Source organism: Mustela nivalis (genome assembly GCF_964662115.1).
Source record: "Mustela nivalis genome assembly, chromosome: 4".
Taxonomy (NCBI): domain Eukaryota; kingdom Metazoa; phylum Chordata; class Mammalia; order Carnivora; family Mustelidae; genus Mustela; species Mustela nivalis.
This window is the reverse complement of record NC_139023.1, coordinates 137,329,242-137,352,644: the sequence shown is the minus strand read 5'-3', so window position 1 is coordinate 137,352,644 and position 23,403 is coordinate 137,329,242. Positions and strand designations below refer to the sequence as shown.

At 33.6% G+C, this 23,403-nt stretch overlaps 1 protein-coding gene across 15 annotated transcripts in view; it reads left to right on the top strand.

Annotated features, from left to right (window-relative positions):
• The window catches only part of NEK1 (NIMA related kinase 1), a 214,428-nt gene extending 196,223 nt beyond the window's left edge, over positions 1–18,205 (top strand). For 9 of the 15 annotated variants that reach the window (XM_082727266.1, XM_082727275.1, XM_082727270.1 and 6 more), the window contains 2 exons: positions 5,075–5,116; positions 17,011–18,205. In XM_082727266.1, the coding sequence (XP_082583392.1) occupies positions 5,075–5,116; positions 17,011–17,024 (56 nt within the window). In that variant the 3' untranslated portion in view covers positions 17,025–18,205. The remainder of the gene's footprint in view (positions 1–5,074; positions 5,117–17,010) is intronic. The other 6 variants (XM_082727264.1, XM_082727269.1, XM_082727273.1 and 3 more) reach the window with 1 other exon arrangement.
• The last annotated feature ends 5,198 nt before the right edge of the window (positions 18,206–23,403 follow it).

Here is a 23,403-nt window from a genome sequence, read left to right as displayed (position 1 = left end):
AAAATAACTATCAAGAAAATGTTGGGGTCATTAGCAACAAGTAATGGATTTAATATACGCCAGTAATTAGTACAGCACATGTTATTAATTGTGATTTTCTTTAGCCCATTTAATAATTAAGATGATCACAAATAGGCAAAAACAGAATAATCTTTCATATGTATGGTAGTGCTATAAAACCTAGCAAAAGAAACTTAAAGGAGCTCCTTTCTTTTCTTTTTAATTTTTTTATTTGACTTAAGTTGACACAATTTTATATTAGTTTCAGGTGTATAGCATACTGACTTGACAAATTTATACTTTATGCTATGCTCACCACAAATATAGCTACCATCTGTCACCAAACAATACTATTACATCATTAATTATATTCCTTATACTATGCCTTTTCCTCCCATGATTTGGTAATTACATAACTGGTAGCCTGTATCCCCAACTCCTCTTCACCCATTTTGCCTGTCCTCTCAACCTTGTCTTTGGCAACCATTAGTTTGTTTTCTGTATTTGTAAGTCTGATTCTGCTTTTTGTTTCCTTATTCTCTTTATTTATTTTTAGATTCTACACATGAGTGGAATATGATACTCCTCTTTCTCAGTCTGACTTAGTTTACTTAGCAAAATACCTCCAGTTCCATTTATGTTGTCACAAAGGACCCACTCTCATCCCTTTTTTATGGCTGTGTGATATTCCACACACATACAACATCATATCCATTCGTATATTGATGAACACTTAGGTTGCTTCCATATCTTGGCAATTGTTAATGCTGCAATAAACATAGGGATGCATATATCTTTTCGAATTTGTGTCTTCATTTTTTTGGGGGGTAAATACCCAGTAGTGAAATTGTGTGTAAATTTTTAAAGAGCTTCCATTACTGTTTTCCACAATGGCTGTGCCAGTTTACTTTTTACCAGCAGTGTGTGAGGGTTCTTTTTTCTCTATATCCTCACCAGTACTTGTTATTTCTTGTCTTTTTGATATTAGCCATTCTCACTTATGTAAGGTAATATCTCATTATGGATTTGCATTTCTCCAGTGATTAGTGATATTGAACATCTTATCATGTGCTTGTCAGCTATCTATATGTCTTTGGAAAAATGTCTATTTATATTCTCTGCCCATTTTTAAATCACATTATTTGGGTTTTTGGTTTTTTTGGTGTGGGGTTGTATAAGTTGTTTGTATATTTTGGGTATTTACCCCCTACCAGATATATCATTAGCAAATATCCTCTCCCATTAAATAAGTTGCCTTTTTCTTTTGTTGATGGTGTCCTTTACTGTGCAGAAGCTTTCTATTTTGATGGAATCCCAATGGTTTGCTTTTGCTTTTGTTTCCCTTCCCTGAAGGGATATATCTAGAAGAATGTTTCTCTGGCTGATGTCAGAGAAATTCCTATTTTCTTCTAGGATTTTTATGGTTTCTAGTCTCACATTAGGGTCTTTAGTTTATTTTTGTGTATAGTGTTAGGACATTGTCCAGTTTCATTCTTCTACATGTAGCTAATTTTTCCACCAGCATTTATTGAAGAGACTGTCTTTCTCCATTATATATTCTTGCCTCCATTGTCATAGATTAATTGGCCATATAATTAAAGGTTTATTTCTGGGCTCTTTATTTTCTTCCATTGATTTATAGGTCTCTTTTGATGCTAGTACCATACAGTTTTGATTACTACAGGTTTGTAGTATATCTTGAAATCTGGAATAATGATACCTTCAGCTTTGTTTTTCTTAAGATTGCTTTGGCTATTTGGGTTCTTTTGTAGTTGATACAAATACGAGTATTTTAGTTTTGTGAAAAATACTCTTGGTATTGTGTCAGGGATTACATTGAATTTGTAGATTGCTTTGGGTAATACATTTTGGCAATATTAATTCTTCTACTTCATGAACATGAACTGTCTTTCCATTTGTTTGTGTCATCTTCAGTTTCTTTCATCAGTGTTTTATAGTTTTCAGAGAACAGGTCTCTCACCAGTTTGGTTTATTCCTAGGTATTTTATTCTTTTTAGTGCAGTTGTAAATGGGATAGTTTTCTTCAATTCTCTTTCTTCTACACCATTATTAGTGTATAGAGATGCTACCAATTTCTGGATATAAATTTTATATCCTGAGACTTTACTGAATTATTTTTTTTGTCTAGTACTTTTTGGTAGAGCCTTCAGGATTTTCTTTGTATACTATCACATCATCTGCAAATAGTGACAGTTTAACTTTTTTACCAATTTGGATGCCTCTTATTTCTTTTCATCATCTGATTGTTGTGGCTAGAACTTCCTGTTCTGTTGAGTAATAGTGGAAAGAATGGGCATAACTTGTCTTGTTCCTGATGTTAAAGGAAAAGCTCTCAGTTTTTCACCATTGAGTACGATGTTAGCTATGGAGCTTTATTGTGTTGAGGTATGTTCCTTCTAAACCTATTTTGTGGAGCGTTTTTATCATGAAGGGATGTTGAATTCTATAAAATGGTTTTTATGCATCTGTTGATGATCATGTGATTTTTATCCTTTATTTTGTTAATGCAGTATGTCACATTGATTGTTTTGTGAATATTGAACTGTCCTTGCATCCTTGGAATATCATGATAGATGATCCTTTGAATGTATTGTTGAATGCAGTTGGCTGGGAATTTTTGCATGTTCATTAGGGATATTGGCCTGTAGTTTTCTTTCTTTTTATGGTATCTTTGTCTAGTTTTGGTGTGAGGGAAATGCTAGCCTCACAGGATGTATTTGGAACCTTTCCTTCTTCTTCTGTTTTTGGAATAGTTTGAAGAGAATAGGTATTTAATTCTTTAAATGTTTGGTAGAATTTGCCTGTGACTCTAGCTGGTTCTGGGCTTTTTTTTTTTTTTTTTTAAGATTTTATTCATTTATTTCACAGAGAGAGACACAGCGAGAGAGGGAACACAAGCAGGGGGAGTGGGAGAGGGTGAAGCAGGCATCCCGCTGAGCAGGGAGCCAGATGCGGGGCTTGATCCCAGGACGATGAGATCACGACCTGAGCCAAAGGCTGATGCTTAAGGACTGAGCCACTCAGGCAGCCCTGGACTTTTATTTTTTAAGTATAAATTCAATTTATTTACCAGTAATCTGTTCAGATTATCTATTTCTTCCTTACTCAGTTTTGGAAGATTGTATGTTTCTAGGAATAGATCCTTTTCTCCTAGTTGTCCAATTTGTTAGCATGTGATTTTTTATAGCATTCTCTTATAATCCTTTGTATTTCTGTGTTGTCAGTTATTACTTCTCTCTCATTTGATTTTATTAATTTGGGTCCTTTCTCTTTTTTCTTGATGAGTCTGGCTAAGGATTTATCAATTTTGTTTATCTTTTGAAAGAACCAGCTCTAGGTTTCGTTGATTTTTTTTTTTTCTATTGCTTTTTCAGTCTCTGTCTTATTTTTTCCTGCTCTGAATTTATTATATTCCTTCCTTTAACTCAGCTTGGGCTTTGTTCTTTTTTTGGTTGCTTTAGGTGTAAGGTTAGATTGTTTATTTAAGCTTTTTCTTGTTTCTTGACATAGGCCTCTGTCACTTTATTTCCGTCTTAGAACTGCTTTTGCTGTGTCCCAGAGATTTTGAAGCATTGTGCTTTCATTTTCATTTGTTTCCATGTATTTTTTGGTTTCTTCTTTGTTTCGTTAACCCATTGGTTGTTTAGTATCATGGTGTTTAGTCTCCATGTGTTTGGTTTTTTTTCCATTTTTATCTTGTGATTTATTTCTAGTTTCAAAATGTTGTGGTCAGAAGAAAATCCATGGTATGATTTCATTTTTCTTAAATTTACTAAGGGTTGTTTTGTGGCCAAACATGATCTATTCTGGAGAATGTTTTATGTGCACTTGAAAAGAATATGTATTCTGTTGTTTTGGTATGGAATGTTCTGTTTATCTATGATGTCCTTCTGGTTTAATGTGTCCTTCAAAGATACTCTTTCCTTTTGATTTCCTGCCTGGATGATCTAGCCATTGATGTAAGTGGAGTGTTAATGTCCCCTACTATTATTATAATACCATCAGTTTCTTTATGTCCGTTAATATTTGCTTTATGTATTTAAGGTACTCCAGTTTTGGGTGCATAGTTTACTATTGTTAGATCCTCTTGTTGGATTGACCCCTTTATCATTATGTAATGCTTTTTGTCTCTTGTTGCAGTCTTTGTTTTATTTTATTTTTTATTTTTTTAAAGATTTTCTTTTTTTTTTAATTGGAGAGAGAGAGATAACAAGAGAGAGGATGAGCGGGGAGAAGAAGGAGAAGCAGGCTCCCTGCTGAGCAGAGAGCCTGATAACGGGCTCAATCCCAGGACCCTGAGATCATGACCTGACCCAAAGGCAGACACTTAACTGACTGAGCCACCCAGGAGCCCTTGCAGTCTTTGTTTTAAAGTCTATTTTGTCTAATATAAAACATTGCTGCCATGGCTTTTTTTTTTTTTTCCTTGCTTCCCTTTGCTCAGTAAATATTTTTCCATCCCTTCACTTCCAGTTTATATGTGTCTTGAGATCTGAGGTGACTCTTTTGTAGGCAGCATATAGATGGGTTGGGTGTGTGGTTTTTTTTTTTTTTTCTTTTTTTTAATCCATCTCACCACGCTGTATCTTCTGATTGGACCATTTAAGCCATTTACATTTAAAGTAATTGATATGTATGTACTTATTGTCATTCTGCTGTTTCTGTGATTATTGTAGATGTCTGTTCCCTTCTTCTCGGCTATCTTTCTTTGTGATTGATGAATTTCTTTAGTATTATGTTTGACTTTTTATTTTATTTATTTGTGTATCTATTACAGGTTTTGAGTTTGTAGTTACCATGAGGATCATATATAACATCCTAAGTATACAGCAGTCTATATTAATTTGATGGTAATTTAAGTTCAAACACATTCTTTAAAAACTTTTTTTCTCCCTCCTCCACATTTAATGTATGTGTTGTCACATAGTACATCCTTTTCATCATTTTCTTATGTCTAATTTTAGCTATTTCTTTTCAACTTAAAGAATTCCCTTCAACATTTCTTATAAGGCTGATTTAGTAGTAATAAATCCCTTTATCTTTTTTTGTCTAGGAAACTCTATCTTTCCATCAAATGTGAAGGATAATTTGCCAGGTAGAGTATTCTTTGTTTTAGGTTTTATCCTTTCAGCATCTTGAATATATTCTACTTTCTTCTGGCTTGCAAAATTTCTACTGATAAATTAGCTGAGAGTTTTATTGGTTTTCCTCATAGGTTTTTTTTGTTTCTCTCTTGCTGCCATTAAAAGTCTTTCTTCATCCTTAACCTCTGACATTTTAATTATTATGTGTCTTGGTATGGACCTCCTTGGAACTCCCTGTGCTTGGACTTAAATGTCTGTTTCCTTTCCCACGTTAGGGAAATTTTTAGCTATTATTTCCTCAAGTAAGTTTTCTGTCCCCTTCCTCCTCTTCTTCTTCTGGGACCCCTATAATGTAAATGTTTGTTTGCTTGATGTTGTCTAAGAGATGTCTAAACCTATCCTCATTTTTAAAAAATTTTTTCTCTTTTTGTCATTCAGCTTGGATGCTTTCCATTTCCCTGTCCTCTAGATTACTGATTTGTTCTTCCATATCCACTAATCTGTTGATCCTTAAGGGAGCTGTTTTCCTTTAAAGAAGTGTTGAAGAACTGTAACATCACTTTGGGGGGAAAATGTCAGAACTTAATATGCAAATAAATAGTAGTTTCTTTAAAGTAGAGATATAAGTTTAATTAAGATTCTCCATTACACAAAATATCCTGGAACTTTTGGAATTTCACTGATAGCTTATATACCAGGTTCTTTTGATAGTCTTTTTTTGTATGAGTCTTTATTCTGGGCACATTTAGGATTTTTTTTTTGGACAGAGTTTTAAAGTTTCTTGAAGTCAAGCTTAGTGAATGAAGTGGGAATCAAGATATATTTGTGGTCTTAGAGTTTTTAGGTATCTCACCGTGAAGTAATGAGCTTAATTTTTTAAAGTGATTTGAAAACTGATTGAATATTTTGAACAAGAATTCTGTTCTAGAATATCTGTCAAAATTACTTTAAAGATACAATTAGTATGCTAAAGTGATTTGAGGATTTGAGATTTTTTAAATGTTGCTTAATTTTAGCAATATAAATTTTTATAAAGTTTATTTATATTCTATCTTGTCAAAAAATTTAATGTTGTACTTAAAAATATATAGAGTACAAGGGCTTGGGAAAGTCAGCATTTCAGGCAAATGAGCATAAGCAATGATTATTAAGCCAAGAATGAGGTGAGAATACAAAGTTAATGTTCAAAGGGTCTCTACATTTTGTGAGAATAGGTCATAAATTTGGTGCTTATCTTTCTAGCAAAGCAGGAAACCTAATTAATTATATAAGTCACTGTTCTTGAGACAAAACATATCACTCAGAAGTTAGCTATTTTTAGTATTGAAACAAAAGAATAATTTCCCCATGATTCTTAAAAAGAGGGTACAATCATATAGTATTCCTCAAATTTTAATAACTTGTGGATTCCTTTAAAGAGGATATGTTTTAGACTTCAAGAATCTAAGTCCATAGACCTTAGTGAAAAACTCAAGTCTTAGTCTTTCAAAATATCTGTCAGTTGAGAACTACTACTGTAAAACAGATGGTTTTCCTTTAAATATTGAAATACTATTTTTGTTTTCAAAATTAATACATAAAATGTAAACATTATCTGGAACTTTAATGTTTCTGATTTTATCGAGGTCTTGGATCCTGTTTTATAAAACAATGCTATATAGTGAACTAAAAATTATCTTCAGTAATTTTTACAGTATTTGGATTTCATGGGCCTCTTTCTCATAATATGACATAGTATAATTTAATGGCATGAAGTCAGGGAATGACTCCAGTTAAATTAATCTGAGAAGAATACCAGTCTAATTAATATTCATATTCAGACTGTTTATCCTTCGGGCAGTTCCCTGTAAGTATCGCTTCAATAGTGCTTTCTGTGAATAATCAGCAATGTGCTTGAGATTCAACTTTGCTTGACAAATATTTGGAAAACCTTTATTTGGTATTCCTCCTTAAGCTGAGAACAGTTGGCTGAGGCACAGGGTAGAATTGACATGTTTTTGGATAGTTGAGTGGCTTCAAAAGGATACATGCCTATGTAGGAGGCTGTCTCTCTTACATAGAAACCTCATACATAGAAACAGATAGAAGAGTTAGGCAAAATAGGAGATGGAGGAATATGTCCCAATTAAAGAATAAGACAAAAATCTTAGAAAAAAATAACTGAAGAAAATGAAGATAAGCAGTCTATCTGATAAAGAGTACAGCATAATAGTCATAAAAATGCTGACTGAACTCAGGGGAAGAATGGTTAAACACAATAAGAATTTCAAAAAAGAGAAAATAAAAGAAAGCAATCAGAGAGGAAGAACACACTCACAGAAATGAAAAACACACTTGAGAGAATAAATAGCAGATTAGATGATATTCAGAACACATCAGTGAACTGTAAGACAGGAATATTAGAAATCATCCAAACTGAATAGCAGAAAGAAAAAGAAAATTAGGGTTGTTTAAGAGACCTATGCAACAACATCAAGCATTTGCATTACAGGAACTTAGAAGGAGAATAGAGAAAGGGTCAGAAAATTTATTTGAAGAAATAATTGCTGAGATGCCTGGGTGTCTCAGTTGGTTAACATCTGCCTTTGGCTCAGGTCATGATCTCGGGGTCCTGGATTCAAGTTCCGCATCAGGCTCTTTGCTCAGCAGGGAGTTTGTTTCTCCCTCTCTCAGCCACTCCCCCTGCTTGTGCACTCAAACTCTCTCTCTGACAAATGAAAAAATAAAATCTTTTAAAAAAAGAAAGGAAGGAAGACTAGCTGAAAACATCCCTAGCCTGGGGAAAGGAAACACATCTAGATCCAGGAAGCACAGAGAGTACCAAATAAGATGATCCCAAAGAAATCCACGCTAAGACACATAATAAGTAAAATGTCAAAAATGAAAGATAAAGAGAAAATCTTTAAAGCAGCAAGAGAAAAACAGTTACATGTAAAGGAATCCCCATAGACTATCAGATGATTTTTCATCAGAAATTCTGCAGGCCAGAAGAAAGTTGCATGATATATTCAAAGTGCTAAAAGGAAAAAAACTAACAACCAAGAATATTCTCCCAGACAAGGTTAATATTCAGAATTGAAGGGAAGATACACGGTTTCCCAGACAAGCAAGAGTTATAAGAATTCATCACTACTAAATCAGCTTTACAAGGAAATATCAAAGGGTCTTTTTTAAGCAGAAAAGAAAAGGTAGGCCTTAACTGGGAATAGGAAATTTTATAAAAGAAAAAATATCATACCAGTAGAGGCAAACATATAGGACAGGTAGTGAATCAATGATTTATAGAGCTAGCATAAGGTTTAAAGACAAAAGTAATAAAATCAAATAAATTTACAATAATTACATATGGGATACACTAAATAAAAAGATATAAAATAAAGTATGACATCAAAAACTTAAACATAATGTGGGAGGGAGTAAAAATGTAGTACTTTTATAATGCATTCAAAAGTAAATATCCACCAGTTTTGGGGTGGCTCAGTGGGTTAAATCCTCTGCCTTCAGCTCAGGTCATGATCCCACGGTCCTGGGATCGAGCCCTGCATCAGGCTCTCTGCTCAGCGGGGAGCCTGCTTCCTCCTCTCTCTCTGCCTCCCTCTGCCTACTTGTGATCTCTCGGTCAAATAAATAAATCAAAATCTAAAAAAAAAAAAAAAAAAAACCACCAGTTTTAAAATAAAGTGGCATATATGTAAGTTGTTATATATTAACTTCACAGTAAACACAAACCAAAAACCTGTAATACACACACACACACACAAAGGGAAAGGAGATGAAATTTAACTCTAAGAAAAATTACTAAATCATAAGAGAGCAAGAGGAAAAAGGATCAGAGAAAAACTACAGAAACAACAAGAAAACAAAATGACAGATATATACCTGTATATGATTGCTTTAAATGTAAGTAGACTAAATGCTTCACTCAAAAGATAGAAGGTGATTAAGTGTATATTAAAAAAAAAAAAAAAGTCCCATCTGTATGCTGTCTACCAGAGACTGACATCAGATCTTAAGACACACACAGACCAAAAGTGAAGGGATAGAAAAAATTACATGCAAACGAAATGATGAGAAATTTGGAGTAGCAGAACTTAAGAAATTCAATAGACTTTGAAACAAAGACTATAAGAAGAGACAAAGAAGGGCCCTACATAATGTTAAAGGTGTCCAACAAGAAGATGTAACACTTGTAAATATTTATGCACCTAGCATAGTAGCACATAAATACAGGAAGCAAATATTAACATGCAAAAGAAGAAATTGGCAGTAATACAACAATATAGGGACTTTAACACCCCTCTTAAATCAATGGGTAGATCATCCAGACAGGAAATTAATAAGGAAATATTGGCAGTTGAACAACATACTAGACCAGATGGACTTGATCGATATGTACAGAACATTCCATCCAAGAACAGAACATTCTTTTCAAATGCACATGAATCATTCTCCAGAATAGATCCTATGTTAGACCACAAAAAAAGTCTCAATACATTTAAGACTGAACTCATATCAAACATCTTTTCTGACCACAATGGTATGAAACTAGAAATCAACTACAGGAAGGAAACTGGAAAAAAACACAAACATGTGGAGACTCCAGCATGCTACTAAACAACCAATGGATCAAATGATAGAGGAAATCAGAAAATACCTTGAGACAAATGAAAATGAAAACACAATGCTCCAAAATCTATGGGATGCAGCAAAAGCAATTATAAGAAGGAAGGTCATAGCAATACATGCCCATTTTAAGAAACAATAAAAAGCTTAAATAAACAGTCTAAACTTACAACTCAAGGAATTAGAAAAAGAACCAAAGCCCAAAGTTAGTAGAGGAAAGAAATAATAAAGATCACAGAGGAAATAAAATGGAGACTACACAAACAGTGGAATCGATTAATGAAACTCAAAGTTGGCTATTTGAAAAGATAAAATTGGTAAATCTTTAGCAAAATTCACCAAGAAAAAAAGAGATAGGGCCCAAATAAAATCAGAAATGAAAGAGAAATTATAACTAATAACATAGAAATACAAAGGATCATAAAAGACTACTGCAAACAGCTACACACCAACAAATAGAGAACCTAGAAGAAGTGGATAGGTTCCTAGAACAAATAGTCTTTTAATACTAAATTGGGAAGAAATAGAAAATTTGAACAGACTGGTCACAAGCAATGAAATTGAAGAGTAAAAACAACAAAACAAAACAAAACAAAACAAAACCTCCCAATAAATAAAAGTCCAGGACCAGACAGATTCATAGGTAATTCTACCAAACATTTTTTAAAAGTTAGTATCTATCGTTCTTAAGCTATTGCAGATTATTGAAGAGAAAAGAATGCTTCCAAGCTCTTTTTATGAGGCCAGCATTACCCCGAGACCAAAATCAGAAAAAGACACTACCAGGGGCGCCTGGGTGGCTCAGTGGGTTAAGCCGCTGCCTTCGGCTCAGGTCATGATCTCAGGGTCCTGGGATCGAGTCCCGCGTCGGGCTCTCTGCTCAGTAGGGAGCCTGCTTCCTTCTCTCTCTCTCTCTCTGCCTGCCTCTCAGTGTACTTGTAATTTCTCTCGGTCAAATAAATAAATAAATAAATAAAATCTTTAAAAAAAAAAAAAGAAAGAAAGAAAAAGACACTACCAAAAGAAAGAAAGTTATGGCCAGTATCCCTGGTGAACATAGATGTGAATCCTTAACAATATATTAGCAAAGTAATTCAACAATACATTAAAAGGATCATACACCATGATCAAGTGGGATTTATTCTGGGGATGGATGGATAGTACAGTATACACAAGCCAATCAGTGTGATATACCACATTAACAAAACACAGTATAAAAGGCATGATCATCTCAGTAGATGCAATAAAAACATTTGATAAAGTTCAGTATCCATTTATAATATAAACTCACAAGAAAATGGATATAGAGGGAAGGTACCCCAATATAATAAAGGCTGTAAATGATAAACCCACAGTAAGCATCATCATACTTAGTGGGAAAAAGTTAAAAGCTTTTTCTCTAAGATGAGAAACAAAACAAGGATGCCCACTTTTAGCTTTTTTATTCAAGATAGTATTGGAAGTCCTAGCCACAGCAGTTGGACAAGAAAAGGAAATAAAAGGATCCAAATTGGATAGAAGTAAAATTTTTACTTTTCCCAGATGAAAGGATACTATATAGGGAGAACTTTAAAGCCTCTGCCTCAAAACTATTAGAAATAATAAATGGATTCAGGAAAGTTGCACAATACAAAATCAATATACAGAAATCTGTTGTGTTTCTTTTAGTTTCAAGTTTTTATTTAAATTCTAGTTAGAATGTATAGTGTAATATTAGTTTCAGGAGTAGAATTTAGTGATTCATCACTTACATATAACATGGAGAGCTCATCACAAATGTGTTCCTGAATACTTATCACCCATTTAATCCATGCAGCCACCTACCTCCCCTCCAGCAACCCTCACTTTGTTCTCTGTAGTTAAGAGTCTGTTTTATGGTTTGGCTCTTCTTCTCCCACTATGTTCATCTGTTTCATTTCTTGAATTCCTCAGATGAGTAAAATCTTATGGTATTTGTCTTTCTCTGACTTATTTCACTTAGCATAATATACTCTAGCTCCATCCACGTTGTTGCAAATGCCAAGATTTCAGTTTTGGGTTTTTTTTTTTTTTAATGGCTGAGTAATATTACTGGAAGTCCTAGTCTCAGCAGTCAGACAACAAAAAGATATCAAAAGACATCCAAACTGGCAAGAAGTCAAACTTCCACTATTTGCAAATGACATGATACTCTATATAGAAAAATCCAAAAGGTCCCACCAAAAAATTGTTGGAACTGAAACATGAATTCAGTAAAATCTCAGGATACAAAATCAAATTATAGAAATCTGTTGCATTTCTATATACCACTAATGAAGCAGCAGAGAGAGAAATCAAGGAATCAGTCCCACTTACAATCGCATGAAAAAAATACAAGATACCTAGGAATAAACCTAACCAAAGAGGTAAAAGATCTGTACTCTGAAAACTTATATATAAAACACTTATGAAAGAAATTGAGATGTTATATTTCTGTGCATTAATAACAAACTTTCAGAAAGAAATTAAGAAAACAATCCCATTTATAATTGCATCAAAATGAGTAAAATACCTAGGAATAAATTTAACCAAGGAGGTGAAAGACCTATACTTGGAAAAAATTGATGATGGAAAAAATTGAAGATGACACAAATAAATGGAAAGAGACATTGTTCAAAATCAGTTGGAAGAATTAATAGGTTAAAATATCAGTATTACCAAAAGAAACTACAGATTCAGTGCAATCCCTATCAAAAACTTTATATACAATCACAAAAGACCTTGAAGCCAAAGCAGTCTTGGGAAAGAAGAAAAAGCAGTCTTGATTTTAAACTATCCTGAAGAGCTGTAGTAATCAAAACTAGCACAAAAACAGAAACATATTATCAATGGAACAGAATAGAGAGCCCAGAAATAAACCCATGCTTATATGCTTATATGTTCAATTAACCTACAACAAAGGAAGAAAGAAATTACAGGGGAAAGACAGTCTTTTTACTAAGTGGTATTGGGAAAACTGGAGAGCTACATGTAAAAGAATGAGACTGGACCATTTTCTTACACCATACATAAAAATATACTTAAAATGGATTAAAGACTTAAAATCATATCTGAAGCCATAAAACTTTGAGAATAAAACATAGGCAGTAAGTTCTTTGACACTGGTCTTAGCAATAGTTTTTTGGATCTATCTCCTCTGGCAAGGACAAGAAAAGCAAAAATATACAAGGGATACCACATCAAACTAAAAAGCTTTTGCACAGAAAAGGAAACTCATCAACAAAATGAAAAGGCAACCTCCTGAATGGGAGAAGATTTTTAAAAAGACATATTCAATAAGGGATTAACATCTGAAATATTTAAAGAACTCATAAAACCATACTAAAAAAACCCCAAACAATTGATTTTAAAAAGCTGAGGACCTGAATAGCCACTTTTCCACAGAAGACATATGAGAGCCAACAGGCATATGTAAAGATGCTCCACATCACTCACCATGAGAGAAAGTCAAAACCACGAAGAGATACCACCTTAAACCTGTCAGAATGGCTATTATGAAAGAGACAGGAAGTAGCAAGTGACAAGCAGGTAGAGAAAAGGGAACTTTTGGTGGAAATGTAAATTGGTCCAGCCATTATGGAAAAAAGTATGGAGGTTCCTCAAAATATTAAAAAGTGAACTGCCATACAATCCAGCAATTCCATTTCTAGGTATTTATCCAAAGAAAATGGAAATACTAAATCAGTGGAGCTGGCTGGCTCAGTTGGTAGAGCATGTGATTATTGATCTCTGGGTTATGGGTTCAAACTCCATATTGGGTGTAGAGATTACTTAAAAATAAAAATAAAACCCCACTAATTAAAAAAGACATAGGTACTCATATTTTCATTGCAGTAATATTTACAGTAGCCAAAATATGGAAGTAACCTAAATGTCCAATAGATAGATAAATGGATAAAGATGTGGCAAATATATACAGTGGAATACTACTTAGCCAACAGAAAGAGTGAATTCTTGCCATTTGCAACAACATGTATAGACCTAGAGGATATTATGCTATATGAAATAAATCAGAGAAATTCAAATGTCATATGACTTTACTTAAAATAAAGTTTTTACTTTACCAAAAAAAAAAAACAAATGAAACAGAACAGAAACAGAAACTAATTTATAGATACAGAGAACAAACTAGTGGTTGCCAGCAAGGAGGGATGATGGGGGGGGCGGTGGATGGAATAAATGAAGAGATTAAGAGGTACAGTCTTCAGTTATAAAAGAAGACAAAGGATATAATATACAGCATAGGGAATATAGTTAATAATATTGTAATAGCTTTATACAGTGACAGACGGTAACTAGACCTTGTGGTGACCATTTTGTAGTATATATAAATATCAAATCAGAATGTTGTACAATTGATACTAATATAATACTCTGTGTCTGTTAGTCTTCAATCAAAGAAAAAAGAAAAAGAAGCAATATCAAAATTTCATACAAATTCATATCACACAAATGAAAAGGGAATGAAGATCCTGAAGTTCTGTATCATAAAGCCTATCAGTATTTCCTTTAGCCTAGAAAAAGTACAAAGCAGTCAAATGCTTACCTTAGAAACCTTTTATTTTTTTTAAAGATTTAATTTATTTATTTGACAGGCAGAGATTACAAGTAGGCAGAGAGGCAGGCAGAGAGAGAGAGAAGGAAGCAGGCTCCCTGCCAAGCAGAGAGCTTGATGCGGGGCTCGATCCCAGGACCCTGGGATCATTACCCAAGCCGAAGGCAGGGGCTTTAACCCACTGAGCCACCCAGGTGCCCCAGAAACCTTTTTTAAAATATCTTACTGAGGCCCCTAAAATATTGCAACTTACTCATATGTAAAAATTATATATACTAATATATAATCTCGCTAAACTGGTTGTAAAATGAATATGGAACTGTTCGAATAAATTGCTGTTTTGTATCATTAATCTTAAAACAGTTAAATGTTGGACAGTGATTAGGTTTAGAATAACTATTTCAAAGTCATTCTTATTGAAAATACTTAGACCCTAGATCTAGTTGTCTTACAGATCGTTCTTTTAGGCCACATTAAGGGATAATAATTAAACCATGTGATCTGCATATGGTACTTACACACTTTGATATTCTGTTTTAGAGGAGGGTGAGATTAATGAAGGGAAAGGATAGGTAAATTATATCCAGTTCACGCAAAAGTGGTGTCAGTGTCATTAAGAAATCAGTTAAAAAGAATATTATCTAAAATACATTTCTGTATTATTTAACTGAAAATAATGAGTCCTCAAAAGATGGCCTCCTCTCTTTAGCTGCCTGATACTGTTAGAATATGGGTTTGGTAAGCATCTATAACCACAGCTATTAGTAAAATTAATGCCATTTAGTCCATAGCTGAATATTATCCAGAGTCAGAAGTCAAGTAGAACAAGCAAAATGTGTAAGTTATTTCACATTAGTCTTAAAAAATTCTTCTCAAGGGAAAGGATTATAACTGTGGTCGGCAGTAGAATGGCAAAGGCCACCAAGTCCTCATATAGAATATCAATCTTGGCAGTCCACACCTGTAGACCTTCCTTCCACATTTATTTTAGATAAACTATTGTGCTCTACTTATGTAATAGAGTTCTCTATAGTAGTTAAAACAAATGAACTAAATTTTCATCTGTCAGTATGGATAAGCCCCACAAATATGATGCTAGAATAAGTAGGGCAGAGTACCATTTATATAATGTTTAAAGGCAATATTATTTGGGTGTGCATATATGCAATAAAAGTAAAAAACCTTGAGAAGAAAAGACACATCAGTTTAGGGTATTGATAATACCCTTGGGCAAGAAGAAAGGACAATAAGATTGGAAAAGGGTTCTTTCAATCCTTAATGTGGTTTTCTTAATATCCCAAATCAATATGACCCCAAATTCACTTTTATTAATTCTAAGTATTAGGTACATGAATATTCTTTCTATTTGAAACATTTTGAAATTGTAAAAAATAAGTAAATTATAGTACAGAGTGATAACATTGGAAGCAATAAATTATGTGTTCCATCAAGTAGTGATTCAGCAATATTGGAAGAAATAAAAGATTTAAAGTAATTCTTTGTAGAGGAGAGGACATCGGAGTTAGGTTTTGAAAGATGAATGGGAGTTTATCTTAAGATCAGTATGTTTACTTAAACATAGAAGCATGCAAAATGTATTAGGGGATCTATAGCCAAGTCAGTGTTACTAAAGCATATATTCTAGGGACAGTTGGAGAAGATGGGTAATGAAAGTAGCTAAGACTAGAAATATTTAGGTCAAATCATGAAGGGATTTTCAGTCCACATAAGGAACATGAGTTCTATTCTGAGCTATTGGGGAGATGTAGAGGAGAGTTTTCGGTAGTGCAATGACTTGAGTTGACACTTGAATTTTAATGAAAGATCACTTTTGCTCCAGTGTGGAAGATAGTGATTGCTATATAGGATTAAACCAAGCAGTCTGCTTAATTTATTCAATTATTTTTTTTAAATAAAGAAAAATTGGAGGGGCGCCTGGGTGGCTCAGTGGGTTAAGCCGCTGCCTTCGGCTCAGGTCATGATCTCAGGGTCCTGGGATCGAGTCCCGCATCGGGCTCTCTGCTCGGCAGGGAGCCTGCTTCCCTCTCTCTCTCTCTCTGCCTGCCTCTCCATCTACTTGTGATTTCTCTCTGTCAAATAAATAAATAAAATCTTTAAAAAAAAAAAAAGAAAAGAAAAATTGGAAGCAACCAATGTGTTTATAAGTAGAAATGGTTAATTTAATTATATGCCTTATCTATTTAAAAAATGTTATGCAGCCACTGAAATGGACATGGAGTATATCCATGGTTTATTCTTTCTCATCATATTGTAAAATTTTCATCATATGTAAAAGTTCAAAGAATTTCACATTTATCACCCATGTACTCAACACCTAGATTCTACCACTAACATTTTATAATCTTGCTTTATCACTTATTTATCTATTCTTCCATATTCATTATGTGCTTTAAGGAGGAAATACACAATTTAAAAAGTTAGATTTTGGAAATTTGTTAATTGCATAGAATTATTAACATTGTCTTTGGCTTATAGGGTTTTTATTTCCCACTTTATTCTTCATTGTACTGTTTGAATATTTTACACTGAGTATGTGATAGTAAATAATGCTAAGTGATATTCAATATAAACTACACTTAAAACTACATTAAAGCTCTTTTCCTTTAGCATAAAAAGAATTAGTTTTTTACTAAGTAGATACAGTTCGATTTGCAATGAAGTGAATTAATTGTTTTTTCTTTTTTACAGATAATGATGAATAATCACCAGACCATATCTTAATTCTCAACTGTATGAAAGCATTTATATTTGGCTCATCAGCAAAGCAAGCTGCAGTGGGAAATGTAGCAATTTTCTACAAATATCAGATTTAAGATTGGCATGCTGATTGCATGAAAAAGAGAAATATGCCATTTTTCAATTAAGATTCTAGTATTTTATCTTGTTCATGGAGTTCTATAGTAACCGCCTACAGGATATATACTTTATTAAATTATGCAGGCAAGGCATAAGAGACATTGATCCAGAACTGGACTTAATGGTTCTGAAAAAGATTTACCAATGCAGTAAGGTAACTTTGAGCAAATGTCCTTAAGTTGAGAGAATTACTTAAGTTATAAAAAGTTTGCCTATGGTTTTTCATTTAATTAAGCATGACCTTTTTTTTCTGTCTACATGTTTTCATAGCCAGCAATTTGGTATTAAATAACCTTATTAAGGGCTCTATTTCAATCTTTACATTTGAAGATGGAATTTTTAGCCTTAAAGTTTATATTCTCCATTCTTCTTCAACAATTGTGTCTCCTTGAACTAGCTCAGTGGAACAGGCTGTAAAAGTCAGTCTTAGAGATCATTGAAAAATTTGATTATGGAAAAATGGCAAAATCGTATTTCCTGGTATTTAAAAAGTTCTTTAATTATTTCTTAAGGACCAGAATCAGGAATATTATATTGAGAAATTAGTTTATGAGTTTTAAAATTGGCATTGCATATATCATAAAGTTTCCCCCCTTTTTCCCCCCCATTTTCTCTCATGTATATGCTTCCAAGGCAATACAGAAAAAGGGATTGTTCTTATTTTGACACTGTGACAGTTTGGGTAACTAGCATTCCAAAGATAGGAGATGTTTGCTTCTTTTATTTCCATTATGGTCATTAAAATGATGGTTACACAGCTTCAATTGCAATATGCCAGGTATTACATGCTTTCATTAGTGATATCTAAAGTCCAGATGCTTTTAGTAATAAAAGCATAATTTTTGAAACCCAGAGTTCATAGTGTGATTGGCATAATCTATAATTTGAACAGTAAAATCTTATCTTGCAGCACTATTACTATTCTAACTTTATTATGTAAATTATTTCTACCATCCAAAACAAAATACTTGATTTTTATATGTTTGTTTATTTTATATTACTATTAAATTTTTATTCTCTACCTGCAGTACACTATCAGTTGTCTTTTACTTATTTTCCCTATTCTTAATAGAATGCTTTTACAATGAGCTGAGAATACTTTTGTTTGTTTTATCTGATGATTTCCACTTTTTTTTTTTCAAGGAAAAATTTGAATTCTGCACTTTAATTCTCTATAATCCTGAAAAATGAGAATGATCTTTTCTAATTCTTAGCCTATTATAACTATTAGAAAAGCAACTAAGGATATAACACAGTAGAAAAGTTGTTTAACCATATTTCAAAAGATGTCATTTATATATACAGGGTTAGAGATGACAAATAGGGTTTGTGCCATCTCCAGTCAGTTGATAGTGAGCGGCTCTGGGTTGTTATTATGGAAAGATTGTGCCAATGGGAAGAGGGCTGTTATTGTTTAATAAGGTCTATTATAAGTGTTCAAAATGAAGTGTGGAAGTATCTGTACACTGAGTAATTAGAGCTAAAATGGCTGTGAGGATAATTTAGTATTACCTCCATTTAACAAGCAAAGACATTTGAATTGTAACATGAATGAAGTCACTTGCATAAAAGCTCAGAGTCAGACTAGTTCCAGGTCTAACATTGTGCTATTAGCACACTGGTTTTTTTTTTAATTATTTCACTGGAGAATGAAAAAAGGATAAATTCAATAGGAAAAAGTATATTTAGCATTAATACATTAAGAATTCAGAAATTTCCTGTTCCTAGGAATAACACACTATTGTAATTAACCTTCCTGTTGAAAAATTTTTAATGCTAAGTAAAGGGCTTTTTCCTCATAAATTGAAAAATACTCTACCTTTTATCACTTCGTTGATGATGGATCTTTAAAGATCACATGTTTGTGTGTGTGTATCTCTAATACACATCTAAAAATACAGAAGATGGCTCAGTCAGTTAAGCATCTGCTTTTGGCTCAGGTCATGATCCCAGAGTCCTGGGATCCAACCCCGCATCGGGCTCCCTGCTCAGCTGGGAGCTTGCTTCTCCCTCTCCCTCTGCTGCTCCCCCTGCTTGTTTTCTCTCTCTCTGTCTGTCAATGATAAATACTTAAATAAAAATACAGAAGGTGTCAGAAGATGAATTGCAAGGCCAAAGCTTAGGAGAAATTCTCAACCCAGGGACTAGCGAATATTGGAGAGGAAAAAGGGTAGTTTTGATCTGAAAGTATCCAATATCTTACACTTTGATAAAATGACTCATGGAGCAAAGGAGGTAAAAGATGAGGCCAAGTGCCCATCTAAGTTGGAGAATCCTGTTGGAAACCCTACATTAAGATGGAACTCCAGGGGCACCTGGCTGTCGCAGTGGGTTAAGATGGAACTCCAGAAGCTTGTATCTTCACAATAGGGAGAACTAGAACTAAAGCCAACCCCAATTCAGGGACTGTAGGAAAATAAAAGGACAAAAAGAAGTCTTAAGAAGTCGTGACCACAAGCCAGTCTTTAAGTGCTTTTGTATCCTGAGAACCAAAATCTGAGTGGGCCATGTAACTTTAAAATCAAACATAATTTGAAATGGTTCCCAACTGGTAGTGCCCCCATGAATCAGGCAGAAGCCATTCCAATGCCTCTGTGAAGGAAGACATTTATTTTATATCTTAAAAAGTGCCAAAAGTAAATTTTGAAGACAGTGATCGACACGGAAAAAGTACACAATCAATCAGTCAATCAGTACAAGTGGGAGATAGGGACAGGATCTGCCCAGACTTTTTAGTATGAAGTTATCAGAGTTGTGTTTTAAGAGAGCTATACTTACTGGGTTTAAAAAATGATCAACAAACTTGAAAATGTCTGCAGGGAAAGAAAAACTAAAAAGTTTCTTAATATACATTTGAAGAAACAAATAGAACTCATTTACATGAAAATTACCAATAGCCAAACTTGGTTTGTTTTTTTTTTTAAGATTTTATTCATTTATTTGACAGAAGGAGATCACAAGCAGGCAGAGAGGCAGAGAGAGAGAGGAGGAAGCAGGCTCCCTGCTGAGCAGAGAGCCCAATGCAGGGCTTGATCCCAGGACCCTGGGATCATGACCTGAGCCGAAGGCAGAGGCTTTAACCCACTGAGCCACCCAGGCGCCCCCAATAGCCAAAGTTTTAAAATGTGGTGGACATGTGGACAAAACAGTGGACAGGCTTGGCAATAAACTATGCCTGGCAGAAAACAAAAAGAAATGGAAGAAATTATCCATGATATAGCACAGAAAGAAAACGTGTGGAAAATGGAGAAGGTAAGAGACTGATTCAGTGAGAATGTGTAGTATATATTTGATTGGAGCCCTGGAGAAGAAGGAAGAATGGGATTAAAGTTAATTGGAGAAATAAAGACTAAGAATTTTTCTGAGCCATTGGAAACACCAATCCACAGATTGAAGAAACCCAGTGAATGTCAAGCAGGATAAAGTAAAAGAAATTCTTTTAGTGTCTTCAGAGTAAAACTAGAAATCAAAAGAGAAAATCTTAAAAGAATTTGAAGCTAAAAAGCATACTACTTTCAAAGGAATGTTAAAGACTAAAAAGGCTTTTCAAAAGTAGTAACGGAACAGTGGGATGGTATCTTCAGTGGGACAAAGAAAATCATCATTTAGAATTGTATATGTAGCAAAAAAATATGTTTTATGAATGAATAAAAATGAATTCTGACTCCCACAACTGACCATGATGTAAAAGAGATATTTGCCTTCCAACCTTTAACAATTCAAACACTGAACAAAATACAGAAACAGCACTTTTCAGAGAGTGGGCAATGCATAGCAAAGGTCAGTGATCCAAGAAAGAAGGGAAACAAATGAGGCAAGTCCTGTGATTGCCCAAATTTATTGCGTAGAAATAACATGGGAGCCAGGGAACCTATATGAAACCCAGGATTCTCTCTAAGTTGAAAAGATAGAAGAATTTAGAGGAGTGAAAGCAGAGGTAAAATCTGAATAGCCCTATATCTAATGTTGAAATTTAATTTTAGTTTGAAATTTTCCCACAAAGAAAGCTTTGAGCCTAGGTGTCTTCACTGATGAGTTCTAGCTAACATTTCTGAAAGAAATAGTTCTAGTTCTACACAAATTGTTCCAAAATATAGGAGAGGAAAGAACAGTTTCCTACTTAATCTAAGAGTGCAGCATAACCTTGTTCCCAAAACAAGGAAATAATTACAAGAAAATTACATACTCTCATTAGTGTGAGAAAAATTACATACTTTCATTAGTGTGAACACTAATGAAAAAATTATTAAAATTTTCTCAAGTCAAACCAAACAATATCCAAAAAGGACAATGCATCATAACCAAGTGGAGTATATGCCAAAAATGCAAAAATGGTTTAACATTTTAAAAAATCAATATTATTCATCTTCTTTTCAGACCAAAAAAGAAAAATCATACAATCATCTCAACATATGCAGAAAAATATTTGAGAAAATCCAACACCCATTTCTCTTAAAAGTTTTCAGCAAACTAGAAGAAATAAAAGGAAAATGCCTCAATCTAATAAAGGTCATTTTAAACAAAAACAGCCAACATACTTGTGAAAACAAAGTTTTCTACCTAAATGGAAAAAGAGTATCTCTGCTCACATCACTTATATTCTATTTTGTGCTGAAGGTTCTAGCCATTGCAGTACTGCAGTAAAAACAAATGTCTACAGATTGAAAAGAAAGAAGTAAAAACTGCCTTTATTCACAAATGATCTGATTGTCTCTAAAATCCTAAGAAATCTACACAAATGTACAAGAACTAAAATTTAAGCAAGATTGCAGGATATAAAGGTCAATATTAAAAATCAATTTTATATACTAACAAGGAACAATGAGAAATAGAAATTGTAATATACCGTTTATGATAGCATTAAAATTATGAAGTGCTTCAGGATAAATTTGACTAAGAAGATGTGCAGGTGTGCCTGGGTGGCTCAGTTGGTTAAGTGTCTGCCTTTGGCTCAGGTCATGACCCCAGGATACTCGGATCAAGCCCCATATTGGGCTTTCTGCTCAGCAGGGAACCTACTTCTCCCTATCCCTCTGCCTGCTGCTCCCCTTCCTTGTGTGCTCTCTTTCAAATAAATAAATAAAATCTTTTTTAAAAATGCAAGATCTGTGCCCTGAAACTACAAACATTGCTAAAAAGATGACCTAAGTGGGCAAACATTAAAAAAATGCAATAAAAGAATGCAATATTCTTTAAGAGGAAAACATAGAAGAAATCGTAGTTACCTTGGGTTTTGCAAAAGTTCTTTAAACAGGCTTAAAATATTAACAATAAAAGAAAAATGTGATTTCATTAAAATTATAAAATTTACTTTTCAAAGGACATTGTTAAGAAAATGAAAAAGCTTGCCGTAAACTGAGAGATGTCTGTCACACATATCTGTTGAAAATTTTATCTATAATATATAAACACACATAATTCAACAAGACAGTCCAGTCTAACAATGGGCAAAATGTTTACATATGCAGTCAAAGAAGATAAATAGATGACAAGCTCATGCAGAGATGTTACCATTATTCATTAGGGAAGTACAAATGAAAACCACAATGAGATACCACTGTACACCCTAAAATGACTAAATTAAAGAGTGTTGAGAATGTAGTGCTGTGGAACTCCTAGTGTGCTGGTGAATATATAGAATATCACTTTGGAAAAACAAAGTATGTGAATGCTTATACCAAATGTATTCATAATAGCCAGTAACTGTAAAAAAAAAAAAAAAAAAGAGTCAAGGTATCAACAACAGATAAATGGATAAGCTGACATCTACAAAATGGAATACTGAGCAATAAATATGAACTATGAACACAGCATATTTGAGTCACAACAATAGGCTGCTGAAAGAATAAAAACGCATGCTGTGTGATTCCACTCAGTTGAAACTAGAGAAGACCAATCTGCAGTGATAGAAAGCAGACCAATGGTTACCTAGGACTAAGTAGGGGAAGGAATAATTGAGAAGAGACAAATTAGAACTTTTGGGGGAGGTGGGAGTGTTCTATATTTTTGTGAATTTGGTTACACAAATGTTAACATTTGTCAGTATTAATTATACACTTAACATGAGTTCATGCCCTTGTATGTAAATATACCTCAAGTTGATTTTTGAAAATACATCAGACATGCTAAGAAACTTTAAAATGCAACTCATGCTTAAAAGGCTAGTAAATAACCCCAAGTTTTTCAGATAATACAATTGGGAAACAAGGACTCTAAAGCAGTTAT